Genomic DNA, 20,023 nt, shown 5'->3' with positions numbered 1-20,023 from the left:
CAGACTTTCAAATCCCCTCATCTTTAGGGTATTTTAATGGGGCTACTAGGCAAATTCCTAGACTATCGTTTCAATTTGCGTAGAAGTGGGCAAAAAGTTCAGCAATAGGAAGTCAGAGGTTGTAGATAAAGTACAGTTATCCTCTTTGAAGAAAACTTAGTAGTTGAGATGCTCGTACGATGTATAAATTTTGTGCCATAATGAATTAAAACAACTTCTGGCTGGTATTTATTATTATTACTTTTTGCGGTGCTGGTGGTGAAACCCAGGGTCTGTTCACGCTAGGCTAGCGCTAGCGCTCTTAGGGGATTAGATCTCATCCCTTAAGATGTTTTTAATAGACTTCATCCGCAATTGTCTTTCGTGTAACTTTATATGATGCTAGTTAATAATTTGGTACCAAATTAAGATTTCCCAACGAATAGACTAGAGATATAATTGAAGAACATTACTATTTTATAATAGCAACAAATTAAAACACTAAAAAATAAAAGAAATGTTCAAATTATTAGAAAATAATTTAAAAATGCTACTAAGGGGTGTTACGTAAGATGTGAACAAAATAGAAATACCACGTTACCTAAAGTAGTGTGGAGGCCTAGGCCCCGTGGTAGAGTGTATGCCTAGCATGTGCAAAGCCCTCTGCATTCAGTCCCCAGCACCATACAGTAAGTTTATTAATGTCCTGTAATACTAACGAAAGTATTGACAGGCTTGTTCAACTGCGTTAAGCTGATTTTATACTTCATTTGGAAAAACAGACAAGCAACAATAGGCCACTGAAAATCTGAAGGTGTGGGAGGTGGGTTTCAGCCCTAGCACTTTAAACAGTTTCAAGGCTGGTTTTGTGGCTCAGTGTCAGGGCACTTGCCTGAATCCCTGGGTTCCAGCCCCAGGACTGCAAAAAAGGGAAAATAACACCAATTAAAAAAAAAAAAAAAAAGTGGGGGGAGGAAGAAAGAAACTAAAATGGTATTGGTATGAGTACAGCCTATGAAGGACCGTTTGGCAATGTTTACAATAACTACTACCAGATAGGAGATTATACAACAAAACATGCAGCTGTACAAAACAATGGGGAGGAAGTTTTCTCTATATTTACACTGAAATTACAAAATTAGTTAAGTGAAAAAGTATAGAATGTAGAGTGTGCTTTATTTGCAGTAAAAATACTGGGTATCTTTGGATTTCCATTTTTAAAAAAGAGCTGGGCCTGGTGTTAACTTGCCTGTCATCCCAGTGATTTGAGAGGTTGAGACAGTAGGATTGCAAGTTCAAGGCCAGCCTCAGCAATTTGGACTCAGCAATTTAGTGAGACCTCTCAAAATAAAAAATAGAATGGACGGGATGGAGCTCAGTGGTAAAGCTCCCCTGGGTTCAATTCCCAGTACCAAAAAAACCAAAAACAGGGCTGGGGATGTGGCTCTAATGGTAGCGCGCTCGCCTGGCATGCGTGCGGCCCCGGTTCGATCCTCAGCACCACATACAAACAAAGATGTTGTGTCCCCTGAAAAGACTAAAAAATAAATAAATTTAAAAAAACCAAAACCAAACCTAAGAAGCTCTATTTGTGTTGTGTGTAGGGGTACTGTAATAAATAATTCGAAGGCAACAGTACCTCTTTGCTTCTTTTATAAAACTGTGTAATGTAGAATACATTTTTTATTTATTTATTTTTTTTATTGGTTATTCAAAACATTACAAAGATTTCAGAATCACATCGGTTACACATCCACATTTTTACATAATACCATAATAGTAACTGTTGTATTCTGCTACCTTTCCTATCTTCTACTATCCCCCCTCCCCTCCCCTCCCATCTTCTCTCTCTACCCCATCTACTGTAATTCATTTCTCTCCTTATTTTTTTCCCATTCCCCTCACAAACTCTTATATGTAATTTTGTATAACAATGAGGGTCTCCTTCCATTTCCAAGCAATTTCCCTTTTCTCTCCCTTTCCCTCCCACTTCATGACTCTGCTTAATGTTAATCTTTTCCTCCTGCTCTTCCTCCCTGCTCTGTTCTTGGTTGCTCTCATTATATCAAAGAAGACATTTGGCATTTGTTTTTTAGGGATTGGCTAGCTTCACTTAGCATAATCTGCTCTAGTGCCATCCATTTCCCTGCAAATTCCATGATTTTGTCATTTCTTAGTGCTTCGTAGTACTCCATTGTGTATAAATGCCACATTTTTTTTATCCATTCATCTATTGAGGGGCATCGGGGTTGGTTCCACAGTCTAGCTATTGTGAATTGTGCTGCTATGAACATGGATATGGCAGTATCCCTGTAGTACGCTCTTTTGAGGTCTTCAGGGAATAGTCCGAGAAGGGCAATAGCTGGGTCAAATGGTGGTTCCATTCCCAGCTTTCCCAGGAATCTCCATACTGCTTTCCATATTGGCCTCACCATTTTGCAGTCCCACCAGCAATGTATAAGAGTACCCTTTTCCCCACATCCTCGCCAGCACTTGTTATTGTTCGACTTCATAATGGCTGCCAATCTTACTGGGGTGAGATGGTATCTTAGGGTGGTTTTGATTTGCATTTCTCTGACTACTAGAGATGGTGAGCATTTTTTCATGTACTTGTTGATTGATTGTATGTCCTCCTCTGAGAAGTGTCTGTTCAGGTCTTTGGCCCATTTGTTTAGAATACATTCTAAGGGCTTTTTAAAGAAGGACATCAGAGGGCTGGGGTTTTGGTTCGGTGGTAGAGCACTTAACCTAGCATGCATAAGGCACTGAGTTTGATCCCCAGCACCACATAAAAATAAATAAGCAAAATGTATTTTGTCCATCTACAACTAAAAAAATTTTATAAAAATAGAGATATTGTGTTCATCTACAACTAAAAAAATTTAAAAAGGACATCAGATTTCCTGTGTTAACTCCTCCCTCTGCCACTTTGTACCTCAGTGACTTTGGCAGGTACTTAGACCTTACGACTCAGTTTCTTTTTTTTAAATATTTACTTATTTTTTTATTTTTATTGATTTCTTACATACATGACAATAGTGGAAGACTCAATTTTTTACCTGGTAATATAGAGACAGAAGAATCTGACTCACAGTGGTTTTGCAAGTCAAAAAGTTGATATTTATAAAATTCTAAGAATAGATTTAATTTAATAATAGTATTTACTAATTTTTTTTGTGTGTGTGCGCGCATATGTGGTTATGGGGGTTAAACTATGGTTTTGCCCATACAAGGCATGCACTCTGCCACTGAGTTACATTTCTAGCACTGGTGCTATTATTATTTGTTGTCTGCAGGAAAATATAGGAACTTTCTCAAAAATAGTATAACCACTTGCACTGTTTATGGTAGAAATTTCTGAAAGAATGGGATATATAAATGCAATTTTCTAACTTCTGTATCTTAGAATTTTTACCTTTTTTGTTGTTTTGGGGCATTTCCTCTTAGTTGGAATGAAAAAATGAGAATTGTGTTCAAGTGCTCATCTTTAGAAGTTCATCTACCTCCTTCATGAAACTTCTTTGATCACTAAGTGTTACCTTCATGTTTGTAATCCTGAATTTCTGGTATTTTTAGAAAATTCTAATGGTGGTTCATTTTTGGCCATAATACCCAGGAGCTGATCTTTCGTTTTCCCTTCCTCCCTTTCTTTGTTTCTTTCTCTTTCTTTCTTCTTCCTTTCCTTTTCTTCTTCCTTTTTCTTTCCCTTTCCGTTTTCTTTCCTCCCCGCCCCCTCCTTCCTCCCTCCCTCCCTTCCTCCCTCCCTCCCTTCCTCCCTCCCTTCCTCCCTCCCTCCCATGATTGAACTCAGGGGCACTCAACCACTGAGCCACATCCCCAGCCCTATTTTGTATTTAAAGTCAGGGTCTTACTGAGTTGCTAAGTGCCTCCTGCCATTGCTGAGTCTAATGTTGAACTCTCAATCCTCCTCCTCATTCTCCCTAACCGCTGGATGACAGGCATGCGCTGCACCTGGCTAGGAGTTGATCTTGAATACTTCATATAGCATTGTATCAGGAGAGGTGTACTATTGTGGCTGGTCCACCATTGTTGACTATACTTTTCCCTTTATGATCAGATGTTTGATTGTGGTTTTACTTTGGTAAATCATTTAACTGATGGTTTTAGCAACAGTAAGTGATCCTTGGCTGAGTCAGTAATTTCTGTAGAGCTTATAAAGTGATTTTACAGTATTTTTTTCTAGGTCTTTATATTTATTTGATTGTTACCTCAAATTTTTCCTGGGTTTTTCTTTTTTAAGCAGTATTATTATTTGCAGAGCTGGATATTGAACCTAGGACCTCACACATTCTAGGCAGTGCTCTACCAGTGGCTATACCCAGCCCTAAACATGATTTTAACCCATTATATCCTATCATTCTATATATAGGATACTTATAAAAACTTCAATTGGGTAACAGTTATACCACCTATGGTCACTTTGAAATAAATGTTATGTTTTTAGAGTTCTTTTGAGAAAAGAAGTAGATGAGTGATTAGAGCATTTCATATATGTTTTTTAAAAACATGTTTTAAAAAAATTTAAGGTATTTAAAGACGTGTATGGCATTTTTTGACTTTACAGTCCAGGATATATCTTTTACTGCCTTTTTTTTTTTTTTTTTTGGTTGGGGTTCTGGAGTGCTTTACTACTGAGATTTTTAGGCCTTTTTATCTTTATTTTTTACTTTGAGACAGTGTCTCGCTAAATTGCTGAGTCTGTCCTTGAACTTGTGATCCTTCTGCCTCAGACCCAGACACTAGGATTATAGTGTATCTTAAAAAAAAAACTCTAGGTTATGATTTTCAAATTATTCTAGTGCACCTGGTCAGTTTTTAAAAAAATATTTACAGAATTGAAATCTAGGACTTAATGGGTTCAAATTGTATAGATTTAGTGTGTTCTAATAGCACCAGTGGTTTGTATGGGGTGGGGGGATGTTTTATGCTTGTGTCATCACAGTTGAAATCAGTGGCTGCTGCTTTAGTCTTATTTTAAATTGACATCATTTATCCTTGAAAACTTTAAGTAATTGAAATCTGGGTTTACTTTGTTTATATTCTATCCTGGACTGGAATTGACCACTTTCTCCAAGGAGTTCTAGAGAATGGCATAAGAACCTTAAGATCTAGGGCAATGTTGTTTCAAGGTTGTTATTTGTTTGTTTTTGGTGCTGGGGATGGAAGCTGCAGGGCCTGCTTGGCAGTTGCTCTATCACTAAGTTGCATCCCCAGCCGCTCAAGGCCATTTTAAATCATGAGTCCATATTAATATTTCTAATTAAGCTTAAATGGCATAGTATTTTTTTTCTGTTATCTTAGATCCTAGTTGTATCTTGAAATTTAAAATTTGAAGCAGGTTATAAGTACTTATTACTGAAGAATGAAGAGAATGATTTCAAAATAACAGTATTGACAGTAGTAAACCATAAACATACTGAATCATTATGGCTTTTTTTTTTTTTTTTGGTTCTTTCAGTGTATCTCTTAGAGACCTATAGTTCAAAACTTCTTTGTTCTAAAGCCATTTGAAATCAATTCTTTCTCTGAGGAGTCATGTAGCTAAATTAATATACAGTTAACTTCATTTGTTTCCATTTGTTTTCAAGTTGAGACTGCTTTTTAAAGGAATTTGATTACTTAAAAAAAGTAATACATTTCTGTGATTCAGCAAAAATACATCTCACAGAAACATTCTGCTCTTCTAATCATATTCTTCTTTGTCCCATGTAAGTACAGTTTATTGACTTTTTTGTGGTTTGTTTCTTGTTTACCCTTCAAGTGGATTTTTTTTGTTGTTTGGTCACATTTATTCCTCTCTCCGATTCCCCACTCTCTTTACATATGGGGTAGCATACCATCGTCACCTCTTTATACCTCATTTTTTCCACTTAAAAGTTCTGGGGCTAGATTGTGGCTTGGTGATAGTACTTGCCTGCACGTGTGAGGCACTGGGTTCAATTCTCAACACCACATAAATAAATAAATAGATAGATAGATAGATAGATAGACACAATACATTTATTTATTTATCTATCTACAACTAAAAATAAAAAATAATTATACCCTGAAGATGTCCATCCCCCTTCCCAACCCCCCTAGTACTGGAGATTGAAGACGGGTACTCTATCATTGAGTTATATTCCTACCCCCTTTTTATTTTATTTTTTAATTTTGGGACAGGTGTCTCCCTAAGTTGCCCGGGATGGTCTCAAACTTGTAATTCTCTTGCCTCAGCCTTCTCAGTAGCTGAAATTACTGGTGTGGGCCATCATCTGGAGCAAGATGTTCTTTCTTATTATCTCCTTCCCCTTCTTAACTATGTTGTGAGTAAGGTATCAGAGTGTGGTTGTAACAGTTGATTCAGTTAATCCCCTGTTGAATATTTGGCTTTCTGATCTTTTGCTCTTACTAACAATGCAGTAATGAGTAATATGTGTCATTTTGTATTTAGGCAGAACTCTCTCTAAAGTAGATTTCTTCAAGGGGAATTGCCCAGTGGTAAGTATTTATATCCCCACCAACAGTGTGCATTAGCGTCTTTCCCCCTGGAACCTCAGCGTCGGACTTTAGTGTTGAATATTTGATATTTTGCCAAAGACATAAATGAGATTTAATTTATATTGCTTTATTACAAGTGAGGTGTTGGGTATCTTTTCATAATTGTCTGTTCGTACCCTTTCCCCCCCAATTTTTTTTTAATGTTTTTCTTTAGGTGTAAGTTGACACAATACCTTTATTTTATTTATTTACTTATATGTGGTGCTGAGGATGGAACCCAGGGCCTTGCATATGCTAGGCTAGTGCTCTACCACTGAGCCACAACCCCAGCCCCTCCCCAACTTTTTTTATGGAATGTCTTCTAGAAACTGTACATATAAAGTTAGCCCTATGTGAAATAAGTTTGAAGGTTTTTCCACCTAAGTTTTTCATTTTGTGTTTTGATAAGTTTTTTGTATGTTTTTTCATTTGTTCACAGAGATTTTCATTTTTAAACTATGCAAAATCAGGAAGTTTTTGTAGATTTATCTGCCTTTTCATTTCTAATCATAATCATCTTTTCCCATTCTAAGTTTCACCTGTTTTCAGATTTTCGTTTTTCTTTTTCTTTCTTTTTTTAGTTGTAGTTGGACACAATATCTGTATTTTATTTTTGTATGGTGTGAACCCAGGGCCTCACACGTGCTAGGCAAGCGCTCTACCACTGAGCCACAATCCAAGCCCTGTTTTCAGATTCTTTATAGTGCTGTAGTTTATGTGGATTTTATATATAATCCATTTAGAGTTTAAAAAACAAAAAGGGCTGGGGATGTGGTACAGTGGTTAAGCACCCTGGGTTCAATCCCTGGTACCAAGAAAGTAAAAGGAAAAAAATGTTTTTTGAACAAATGGATAAACATTTGTAGGACATTTCTGATACAGTATGAAGAAGTAAATATTTAAACTCCAGGAAAACTATTGACTTTTTATTCCTGAATACTATTAGAACAACTGCTTACACATTGTACTCATGTGGCTTAGTTTCAGTAGACAAAGATAATGAGTATTGAATTCATGCAGGAATAAGGGCCATAGTGAAAATCTATTCAGGAATGTGGTGCTAGAGAACAATAGCAGTCAGTCATGCGAGCAGATGAACAGTTTTCCTATGTGACTAAAATTCTGAAAGCTAATTCTTCCTTTCTGTATGTGTGAAGACTTCAAATGATTTAGTATGACTTTGAAATTTAGGATTCAAAATGTTTATTTCCTATGCACATACTTGTGTTCTCTAGTCACCAAGGCAAAAAGTCATTTCTTTGTTCTGTTTCACAGGGCTGCTTCCTTGTGTATCTCTGCAAACTACATTTTCCTCATCCTTCAGAAGGCTATAGACCCTGAATCCCCAGGGCTTTTCCCGAGTTCTAGGATGGTGCTTTGGCCTCATCATTAACATTCTAATCCTGTGATTTCCCTTGAAAGCAGGTGATAAAGAGACCAAACTGTATGATCCTCCACTGAAGCAAGAAGATCCACTGGATGGTGGGGAAAAAGTGGAAAAGAAGTCTTGTCAGGTGAGGGAATGACAGGCTGAAGTGCTTTTGAAGACATTTTCTTATTCTGTAGGTTCCTGAGGGATGTTTTCAGTCATAGTGGTTTTTTTTTCTTTTTTGTTGGGGGGTGGGTACTGGGTTTTGAATTCAGGGGCACTCAACCACTGAGCCACATCCCTAGTTGTTTTTTTTTTTTTTTTGTATTTAGAGACAGGGTCTCAGCTGAGTTGCTTAGTGCCTTCCTGTTGCTAAGGCTGGCTTTGAACTCATGATCCTCCTGCCTCAGGGCCACATACCCCCCTCTCTCTCTCATCTTTGTTCTGTCGTCAACACTTAATACTTCATTTTTACTGCCTCTGTTTTCCTTCAGTGTCATAACTCTGTATGTGTGTCCTTTATAGGTCATATGTCTTTGCATATCATCTAGTGTTCATGTTCCTTTTTATTCCTTGTCTCATTCTTTCAGTGGTTAAGTGCTTCAGAATTATATTTTATAGCTGTAGTCTTACTTCATGTTGTCTTTTAAGCATCTCCCTTGTCATAGATCAGTACACTTCTTCACTTTTCTCTCTTCACTTCCGTATACCTCTTGCATATGTTGCCAACTTAGAAATTATTGGTGCCTGTCTACTACTGTGTGTGTGTGTGCGCGAGCATGTGGGTACCTGAATATTTGCTTTATGAAAAATCTCCCTCCCGTCTTTATTGATGAATACTTTCAGGGCCAGTAAAACTTTGATTAAATCATTTGGGCTTTTTTCTTTTTGACATAGGTGTAAACATTTTCGAACGTCAAGGTACATAGCAAAAAAAAAAAAAACAAAAAACTACAAAATTCCCTCTTGCCGCTGACTCTTAGTCCTCCTGTGGTGTTTCTTTTCAAAGAGACACACATATTCCTCTTTGAGGGAGTCTATGAAAAGCCAGCATATGTTATATATCTCTGCCACAAACATATACATAAGCTTTCATTTTTCCTTTTCATATAAGTGGTGTTACGTATTTTATTGTATGCAGTATTTTTTTTCCTTAGAATTCTTCATCAATACATAATGTAGGCTATTTTCAGGCTTATGCTATTCAAGATACCAGAATGCATGCTTATTTATATTGATTTGCAGAGATATGCAGACAAAACTGCATCTCTTTTACTACTTAAGAGTAAGTAAAAAATGTAAGTAAAATGTAGTAAAAGTAAAAATTTAGTAAAAGTTAGGTTTGATTGAAATATGTACATTGTTCTCAAAAGAGAAGTAACCAATGCACATTTCTACCAACATGATAAATTTATGTATTTAACAAGTATTGATTAATAGGTATTGGTTACTAATAGGTGTGAGGTACTAAGAAAATGTCAATGATCAAAGTAGTCTATTTATTTATTTGAAATCACCCCTCTTGGAATGCTGTTACTTCTGTTTGATTGGTGCTTTGGTACCTGTGATTTTGCTTATCACAGTTGTCTCATTTTTTGCTTTTGTCTTTTTTTTTTAATATTTATTTTTTTGTTGTAGTTGGACAGAATACCATTATTTTTATGTGGTGCTGAGGATCGAACCCAGGGCTTCGCACATGTAGGTGAGCGCTCTACTGCTGAGCCACAACCCCAGCCCCTACTTTTGTCTTTCTTTATCATAAATCATCCTCTTATAGAGGTGGCTTCCAGAATCCTGGCTTGTTCCTTTCTTCCGACCCTTTATAAATTATTTTTGGATACTTAGAACTTTTTGTCTTTCCTGCCATCATCTTACCTGTTAATTGGACAGATAAGTATCAGATTTTATTCTCATAGTATCAGTGAAATCTTGGTAATAATCCTTAATTTTTATTTACCATGATTTCAGATACCCATAGTGTTCTGAAAATGTTAATGAAAAATTCCAGAAATAAGCAGTTCATAAGAAAATTGCTATTCTGAGTAATTGGGTGAAGTCTCACGTTGTCCTGGAATATGAACCTCTGTTTATTCAGTGTATCCATGCTGTATACACAGTTCAGCCTGTGATAGTAGAGAATTAGAGGGAGAGTTTATATTTACATAACTTTGAATATAGTATTTTGTTATAATTTTTCTATTTTTGTCACTCTCACTGTGAATAATTTTGTAAATTAAAGGAAAAATACAACATTATAGATTTTGGTACTATTCGTGGCTTCAGGCATGCACTGGAAGTCTGGAAATGTATTCCCTGAGGATAAGGGAAGATTAGTAATCTACCCAAATTAGAAATTTTATTCCATTATTTTCAGATCCAGAGATCATCTCAGACCAGTTTCATATTATGTCTGGATTATTTCTTATGATCATTGAGGCCTTTAAAAAGGTATACTTCACTGTACTCAAGAGAACATAGACCATATGATTATGAATATGAACATTTCTTTCTCTGTAAAATTCTTTGAATCTTGACCTTTGATTATGAAATTTTCTACTTATGCAGGTACTGCTTATCATTTAAACTTTTTTGTGGCGCACACTGTAATCTCAGCAGCTCAGAAGGCTGAGACAGGAGGATTGAGTTCAAAGCCAGCCTCAGCAATGGTGAGGCGCTAAGCAACTCAATGAGACCCTGTCTCTAAATAAAATACAAAATAGGGCTGGGGATGTCAGTGGTGGAATGCCCCTGAATTAAATCCCCAGTTACACCCTCCCCCCAAATAAAAATTTAAACTTTAAAAAGAGACCAAACTGTATGTTTTTATATGTTTTTAGTTACAAATGGACATAGTACCTTTATTTTATTCATTTATTTTTATGTGGTGTTGAGGATCAAACCCCGTGCTTCACATGTGCTGGCCAGCGCTGTACCATCCCTAAACTTGAATTACGTTGTCATTAAAATGTTCCTACTAATTTCATCTTTTTTTGATCAGCCCATTGATTGTCCATCCTATTTAAAGAGAGTGGGGGAGAGTGGGGGAGGGAGAGAGAGAGAGAGAATTTTTTTTTTAATATTTATTTTTTTTTTTAGTTCTCGGCGGACACAACATCTTTGTTTGTATGTGGTGCTGAGGATCGAACCCGGGCAGCATGCATGCCAGGCGAGCGCGCTACCGCTTGAGCCACATCCCCAGCCCTATTATTATTTTTTTAAATGGACAGTTTTTAAGAGTATTGCAGTAATCTTGTTTACCCACCATGCATTGAATAATTAATATTTTGTTGTTTTTATGTATGTCTATATCTGTTTTGTGTACCAAAGTGTCCTGACACTTCACTCCTAAAAAATTAACTATATCTTTTCTAAAAATAATGAAATCCCCCATATAACCAAAATACCATTGCCACACCTTAAAAGACTAATCATAATGCTCTGATATTATAGATTATCTAGTTCAAGTTTCTCAGTTGTCTCCAAAATATCTTTTATAGGTTTTTTTGTTTGTTTGTTTTTAAATTTCAGGATTAGTTAAGAGATTTGGTTGTTACCTTTTAAAATGATTACCCCTCACCATCATTTCCCCCTGATATTTCCCTTAGTATTTTTAAAATGTATACTGTCAGATGTGCCAAAAGAAAAAGAGCAAAGCCATTGATACTATCCAGCCTTTAAAGTTATAGTTAGAATGTTAAAAGGACTTTGCAATATATAAATTTGTTAGTGGTGGAGTACTTGCCTGATATGGTCAAGGTCCTGGCTTGATTCTTCTTATTGATTGATTGATTGATTGATTGCCGCAGTCCGGCTAGGCAAAATAACCGGGAGGTGACAAGCAACTTGAAGGTTGAAGCGGGAACTGCCTCATTACGGAACAACAGCGGTGTATGCATTGAATAATTAATATTAATTAATTAATTAACTGATTACACACAGCTTGTCCCAATTAGCATCATCTAGATGCAGTAGTCAGCCAGTAAGGAATCCTCACCATCTTAATGGCTCCGTGGCGTTGCCTCACAAACCACTCCTCCTGGCAAACTGCCAGGCACCATCTTGACTTGTTTTGCGGTCCCCAACAATTTGTTAGGTATAGTTGGACACAATGCCTTTATTTTATTTATTTATTTTTATGTAGTGCTGAGGATCGAACCCAGGGCCTCGCACATGCTAGGTGAGCACTCTACCACTGAGCTACAACCCCAGCCCCCTGGCTTGATTCTTAGTGCTGGGGTGGGGGTAAGGTGGAGTGGGGGTGGGCAGGGCAGTATGTATGTATCTTATATAAAATACTTACTTTTAGAAAAGTGAATATGATTGTTATTAGTAGTTGAGGGAAAGGATTTTAAAAGATAAAATTAGGTCTTTAAGAGTTTGTTCTTGGAACTCCTTCCAGGAGGATTCTACAGAGGTTAAAAGATAGGAGAGATTAGGCTAAGAAGGATATGAAGAACAAGATATGGAAAATTGTGACTTACCATTTAAATATTTACCACTCTTGATCTTCTTTAGGGCCTATGAAAGCTGAGAATTTATTTCTTCTGGCTATCCATATTTTGAGGCTGGGGATATAGCTCAGTTAATCAATCAGTCTCTTTCAGGTCTTGAGGGAGTTTTTCCTTTTCAGACATAACCTTACATAAGGTCGACTCCTTAACTGTTTTCCATAGCATTTAGTAACTTGTTAGCAAATCATTTCTTTTCCACTGGAATGTAAACTGGAGGGCAGAAGTTTTTCAGTTTTAATCAATATAGTTTCTCTAGAGCCTATACTTGTGCCATGCACATAGTAAGAATACAAAAAAGCTATCTGATTCTACAGTGTTTTCATCACCACAAAAATGCTGTACCATTAACAATCACTTATAGTTTTTAAAAATTGAGTACCTCTAAAATATTTGGTTTATATGGTGATATTTATCTTAAAAAATACAATTGAGGGGCTCAGTGGTAGAGCACTTGCTTAGGACATGTGAGGCAGTAAGTTCAGTCCTCAGTACCACATAAATATAAATAAATAAAGGTATTATGTCCACCTACAATTAAAAAGTATAAAAAATACAATTGAGATATTTTTTAAAAAATTAATTTTAAAACAGTGGTAGAGTGCTTGCCTAGCACTCATGAGGCATGGGGTTCAATCCCCAGCATCACATTAAAAACAATGAACAAATAAAATAAAGGTATTGTGTGCACCTACAACTAAAAAAATATTTAAAAAAAATGATTACAGGTAACTAAACATTTCTTAATTAAAACAGTAATTTTCCGGGCTGGGGTTGTAGCTCAGTGGTAAGAGTGCTTGCCTTGCACGTGTGAGTCGCTGAGTTCGGTCCTCAGCACAACATTAACAAATAAATAAATAGTAATTTTCCAAAACAAAAAAATGTAGTAAGAAAAGGGAATTGTTTTACATATTTGTAAATATCTTTGTCTGGTTTAATACAAGATGGCTGGATTCTCATATTAACTGTTGTGAAATGTTCTGATAGAAATATGCCCACAAAATCAGGCTTTACATAGCCCTCATTTTTCTATATAGTTAGAAAGGGGAGAAGTATTTTATAGCCTTTTCAAGTAGTGATGAATATTCTTTAGTACTATAACCATGCTTGACAAGGGTTTTTTTTTTTTTTTTTTTTTACTTTTTTCTTTTCTGAGATTGTCTGCCAATGTAGGATTTGAAACTGTATAAAAAATTTATTTTGTACTATTGTATAAAATCCAGTTTTGAATAAATTTATAGGCATAAGATGCTCTGGTATGCTTTTGCACAGTATGGTGACTATAATATATTTTATATCTCAGAAAGCTTTAAGAAAGGATTTTGAGGGGCTGGGGATGTGGCTCAAGTGGTAGCGTGCTCGCCTGGCATGCGTGCGGCCCGGGTTCGATTCTCAGCACCACGTACAAACAAAGATGTTGTGTCCGCCGATAACTAAAAAATAAATATCAAAAAATTCTCTCTCTCTCCTCTCTCACTCTCTCTTTAAAAAAAAAAAAAAAAAGAGAAAGGATTTTGAGTTTTCATCCTAAAGAAATTAAAGTTTGGACTGGGGACATAGCTCAGTTGATAGAGTGCTTGCCTGGCCTGCACAAGGCCATGGGTTCAATCCCCAGCACCATTAAAAAAAAAGAAAAAAGAAAAGTTTGAGGAGATTTTTTTTTGTTCTTTGAATAGTTCTTCTAAACAGTTTTCGTTTTTTCTTTTTTTGAGACGACTTTTACTAAGATATTATTTCCTTGGTTACCCTCTGAATTTATCCTTAAAGCTTTTACTACTTGCTACTTGCTACTTGTTACTTGTGATGATATTTGACAAACAAGGTACCTACACCTACCTAACCATGGCTGAAAGTGTTAGAGGGAGGTCATGCAATTCTTTTGAGTAAGGAGACCCTGTTCTTGGTAAATGGTAACACAGTCTCTACCTAGTCTAACCTAGTCTACCTCATCCTTGTTTCTCCCTTTCTTAATTTCTTTCTTTTTTTTTGGTACTGGGTATTAAACCCAGGGGTACTAACCACTGAGCAACATCTTCAGTCCTTTTTTATGTTTTATTTAGAGATAGGGTCTCACTGAGTTGTTAAGTGCCTCACTGTAGCTGAGCCTGGCTTTGAACTCGCAATCCTTCTGCCTCAGCCTCCCAAGCTGCTGGAATTACAGGCATGAGCCACTGCACATGGCTATTTAATTATTTTTATGTGGTGCTGAGGATCAAACCAAGTGCCTCACACTTGTTAGGCAAGCACTCGGCAACTGAGCTACAACCGCAGCCCCACAAGGGAACTTTTTCTTGATGCTTATTTCTCACAAAACCTTGTTATTGTTTCATTAGTGAAATATCTTCTTATAACTCTCTGTGATTGGTATTTGTGTTTTGTTGTTGTGTCTTGCTTGTATTTCCTCCAAACTTTTCTTTTCTTTTCTTTTTTTATGTTTTCTTATGTTTTGGCAGGGTTATTCAAATGTGTGTGAAATACTTATGGCAGTCATATTTAACAGTGATTCACTAAAAGGGGATCATAAGTGCTTATGTTTCTGGGTTAGTTTAATGTTTATCATGGGCCTTTTGGTTTCTTCAGAGAAAGATCCTCTAATATCTTGCTCATAGGTATGTATGCATACCTCAGTGCCAACATTGTTTTGGCTTCCGCTGCTGAATGTCAAATCTATATGTAATATGGTGCTGAAAGTCTTGCCGTATTACATATAGGTTTAACCCTAGTGGTTTCAACATAGTGGCTCTCCCCGTCATCTCGTTAGAGCTTGATGGTAGGCTGCTTGCCTAGCATGCACAAGGCCATGGAGTTCAACCCCTGTACCAGGGGTAAAAAACAGTTTTGATTTGCTGGGTGCCCTTGAGGAAGCAGCTTATTTGATTAAATTTCTACAAAGAATTAGTCAAACTTGATATGAAGAGGTTAGTCCTTGTTTATTTTGACTGGATGACTACAAGTCCAAATGTCATACTATCCCCCGCCCCGTGGTAGTATAGGAGTTTAAATTGAAGGATGTACTACCATTAAGCTATATCTTCGGTCCTTTTATTTATTATTTTCAGACAGGGTTTCACTAAATTGTTGAGGGTCTTCCTAAGTTGCCAAGGCTGGTCTTGAAATTGTGCCTCAATTTTCTCTCTCCTAAGCCTCCCAAATTGCTGGCAGTCATACTTTCTTTTATTTGGCTACTATCCTTTATTCCTTTTTATGAGATATTTGTGTCCCTTCATTTCCTGAGTTGGTAGGTTTCTGTTCTCACGACTAAAAGGCTCAGGGGTCACTCCAGTTAAACTGGGCTAATTGGGCTGCATGAAATAACCACACAAGAGACACAAATACCTTTTTCTTTGGGGTTGCTGTGATGGCTCCTCTGACCTTAAGGGTCCGCAGAAAGAGAGTGAGAGTACACGCTGACCCCTTTTATTGAGAAGAAGCTATTCAAATGAGGCAGGGGTCAGTTTTCAGGGGGCTGAGTCTATCTTCATGATGTCCACTGTCAGTAGGTTGACTGATAACTGGGTAGGCTAAGGGCACAGTAAGAAGGGGACACACACAGTAAGAAGGGGGCACTTCCATGGAAGATTCTATCCTAAACAGGACAAGGAACAGGTGAGCATAGCTTCACCCATGCAAGAGACACCGACACTCGAACCCAAGAAGGGTGGGGAAAGCTCTGCCACATTTCTGTGACTGAGCACCTCAGCACCCAGCTGGGGAGTATGTCTCAGTCACATGTAAGGTTGGTCTCCCACACGGAGTCTTTTTGATATTTTGTAATAAAAATCAGCTTTTGATTAACATTGTCATCCTCTTATACAGGATCTTTATATTATATGAGCTTCCTCAAATAACGTATTTTTTTCTTTCTTTTTTTTTTGTGGTGCTGGGGATTGAACACAGGGCCTTGTATACATGAGGCAAGCTCTCTACCAACCAAGTTATATCCCCAGCCCCCCACAGGTAACATTTTGTTGTGCATTGAAAAATCTTTCGTTGTTGAAAAATTATGGCTGTTGTGTCCTATGTCTCCTACATATGCTTTTTCTTATGAGTTTGTACCATTGTTCCTTGTTATTTTTCTTTTTAATACAATTGTTTTTAGTTTTAGTTGGACACAATACCTTTATTCTGTATATTTATTTTTATGTGGTACTAAGGATCGAACCCAGTACCTCAAACTTTCGAGGCAAGTGCTCTGCCGATTAGCCACAATCCCATCGCCATGTTCCTTGTTATTTTAATCTGGTTTTGGTAGGGACCAGTTGTGATCTTTTCCCTTTCTTAAACATCTCATTTAAGTCTTACGGTATGTGGACTAAGCTAGTCAAGTAACCACAGCTTTCTCATTTTTATATGGTCATCTTTTTATCTGTTTGGCAGTTCCTCATTGTTAGGCTTTTTGCTGAATTTGGGAATGGCAATGTTTTTTCAAGAGTGGTCTAAGTTTGTGAACCCACAAGTTTGGCTTTTACTCACATGCCCTCTCTAATGGTTCTCTTCTGAAAATTTAATTAGAGACATTGTTCATATGGATTTCTTCCTTCTGGGAGATGGCCTACCAGCAAAAAGCACAATTTGATATTTTATTGCTGGTAATGGGAACATTCACAAATAATAGTGATGGTAATGTAAAGGTAATATTTATGAATGCTCACCATGCATCACCTATGATTCTGAGCATTGTATATATTAACTCCTCTAAATTATCATTCTTTACTCCATTTTAGAAAAAGCCTGGGAAGATGATGAACAGATAGAGAAGCAACAAGACTTGGGAGGCAAGTTGTGTTCATCAAAATACAGACTGAGGAAAAAAGGATGTGAATATAAGAAAATTGGAAAAATCCTTTGTTTGCTCAACCTCATTTCTTTAAGGAAACATTTTTAAAGTTTTAGGTTGAAACCGTTTAGACTTAACCATGAGGGAAGGTATGTAGTTGAGTCTCCAATTTTACTAGCTGGATGTTCTCTACCACTGCTTATTTCTTATGGTAATATCTCCCTATAAGTGTAAAGCAGTGTGAAATGCCTTCAGCATAAAAAGTGTGATATAGCATCTGATAGCAGAGCATTCATACTGGAGGAAAACCTTATGAGTTTACTGAATGTGGGAAAACTTTTACCCACATATCACATTTCATTGAACATAGAAGTCATGCTGAAAGGAAACCTTGTGCTTCTAAAGAGTATTGAAAAGCCTTTAGCTAGATGATAAAATTTTCTCACAAATCTTTTCCATTCCTCTGCATTTGAGAGGTCATACAGAGAAGCCTTCTAAATGTAAGAAATGTGGAAATATCTTCAGTCAAAAGTAAATCCTCGTGTACCAAGAAATTCATACTGGAGAGAAACCTTGTGAATGTGGGAAAGCTTCCATTCAGATGTCACACCTCAGTCAGCAGAGAATTTATAGTGGGGAAAGCCCCTTTGCCTGTAAGGTATGTGGGAAAGTCTTCAGCCACAAATCCAATCTTACTGAGCATGAGCTTTTTCATAATAGAGAGAAACCTTTTGAATGTAATGAATGTGGGAAGGCCTTTAGCCAAAAGCAGTATGTCATTAAACATCAGAATACTCATACTGGAGAGAAGCTTTTTGAGTGTAATGATTGTGGAAAATCCTTCAGCCAGAAAGAAAACCTCCTTACCCATCAGAAAATCCACACTGGAGAGAAACCTTTTGAATGCAAAGATTGTGGGAAAGCTTTCATTCAGAAGTCCAACCTTATCAGACACCAGAGAACTCACACAGGAGAGAAGCCCTTTATATGTAAGGAGTGTGGGAAAACCTTTAGTGGGAAATCAAATCTTACTGAGCATGAGAAAATTCATATTGGAGAGAAACCCTTTAAATGTAATGAGTGTGGAACAGCTTTTGGCCAGAAGAAGTACCTCATAAAGCATCAAAACATTCACACTGGAGAGAAACCCTACGAATGTAATGAATGTGGAAAAGCCTTCTCTCAACGAACATCACTTATTGTGCATGTGAGAATTCATTCAGGTGATAAACCTTATGAATGCAATGTATGTGGAAAAGCCTTCTCTCAGAGTTCATCTCTCACTGTACATGTAAGAAGCCATACAGGTGAGAAACCTTACGGATGTAATGAATGTGGAAAAGCTTTCTCTCAATTCTCAACCCTAGCTCTGCATTTGAGAATACATACAGGTAAGAAACCTTACCAATGCAGTGAATGTGGGAAAGCTTTCAGCCAGAAATCACACCATATTAGACATCAGAAAATTCATACTCATTAAAAACCCTATGAATATCTTCAAGATGGGAACACATCAAAAATTTATATATCATAAAGTTATTCTGAGGCAGTGTACCACAAATGAAGGGAACAACTTTGAGGACACTGAAAATTCATATTGAAGAGGAACACATTTGTATGATAAATAGACTGCCAATAAAAATGTACTCCACAGTCAATGGTAAAGGTAATGCTGAAACAATAGACATTTCCATTAAAATTGGAACAGAAAACAGGCCTGTTACTCCATCAATATAGATGTGAAGTTCTTCACCTGTGTAATAAGTTGTGTTAGAAAGGAAGAGACAAAAACAGATGGTATGATCATCTGTAAGTAATAAAACTCTGGTATTGCCTCAGCAGAGGGAAAGAGATTCCAGAAAGAGACCTATGCATTTAGTAGAACTTGCAATATTAAAGAAATTCATCAGATGAGAAAATATGGGACTATTTTAAAAAATTATTTGGAGGTAATTTGTTTTCTGAAGGGGAAAGAAAATAGACCATGAGCACACAAGCAAAATTCATGGGAATTGAAGACTGAAAGATACAAAAGCCATGCACTAAAGTGGCTGTGACCTTTGGAGTAGGGAAACTTTCCTTAACAAATTTAAAAATATTTAGCAGTTTTACTTGTGAGTGTATATGCTCAGGAGATACCAGGAAATTTACTGTGGCTTGATTTGTAGCCAAATATTGGAAACAACTTAATTGTTCATCAGGAACAAAAAGAAGTTCTCATGATGTGACACTATACATCTGCAAAATGCAACTATGAGATCCACATGTTATTAACAGAAGGATCTAAAAAAAATTGCATTGAGGGGGAAAAAGAAGTTGCAGGATGATACATATAGTGACTTTGTAAATTTGAATTAAAACTTCATGAAATTTAGTACTTTATATTGGTAATGAATACATACGTGTATGTTAACGTTTTTGAAATGGAGAAATACAGGCCAAACTTTTGATAGTGGTAGCCTGTGAAGAGTGAGGGGTAGGGTATAAGTATGGGAGGTAGGGTGGGGAGGGGGCTTCAGCTTTTTATATAAAACATCCATTTCTCTTGAAGACTGCAAGTAAATATATGAAGATACTGGCTAATTCTGGATTGTGGTAAATGGATATCTTGTCTTATTTTTTGTACTTTTCTGTATTTTTAAAATTTCTCAAAGTTAATAAGAATGGGAGTGAGGATGGGAACTCTGTACCTGTAGAAGTTATGTTATAATGGACTAATTCCCAATCAAATACTAAACTTTTTATAGAAAATATTTCTAAAATTTTATCAACAATGAGTGGATGGACTTGCTCTCTATGTAATATGAAATTATCTATTTTATTAAAATTAAAATGACAGCATACTACAAA

At 36.6% G+C, this 20,023-nt stretch overlaps 1 protein-coding gene across 11 annotated transcripts in view; it reads left to right on the top strand.

Annotated features, from left to right (window-relative positions):
• The window catches only part of Znf146 (zinc finger protein 146), a 21,010-nt gene extending 987 nt beyond the window's left edge, over positions 1 to 20,023 (top strand). For 2 of the 11 annotated variants that reach the window (XM_076837734.2, XM_076837732.2), the window contains exons 2-6: positions 6,434 to 6,480; positions 7,945 to 8,033; positions 9,527 to 9,590; positions 16,294 to 16,353; positions 17,121 to 20,023. In XM_076837734.2, the coding sequence (XP_076693849.1) occupies positions 17,775 to 18,653 (879 nt within the window). In that variant the 5' untranslated portion in view covers positions 6,434 to 6,480; positions 7,945 to 8,033; positions 9,527 to 9,590; positions 16,294 to 16,353; positions 17,121 to 17,774 and the 3' untranslated portion in view covers positions 18,654 to 20,023. Of the gene's footprint in view, positions 1 to 6,433; positions 6,481 to 7,941; positions 8,034 to 9,526; positions 9,591 to 10,453; positions 10,555 to 16,293; positions 16,354 to 17,120 lie in introns of all 11 variants that reach the window. The other 9 variants (XM_076837733.2, XM_076837731.2, XM_076837727.2 and 6 more) reach the window with 8 other exon arrangements.

Source organism: Callospermophilus lateralis, chromosome 18 (genome assembly GCF_048772815.1).
Source record: "Callospermophilus lateralis isolate mCalLat2 chromosome 18, mCalLat2.hap1, whole genome shotgun sequence".
Classification (NCBI taxonomy): domain Eukaryota; kingdom Metazoa; phylum Chordata; class Mammalia; order Rodentia; family Sciuridae; genus Callospermophilus; species Callospermophilus lateralis.
Note: the sequence above shows the minus strand (reverse complement) of the source record. Positions and strands in the feature narration are given on the sequence as shown.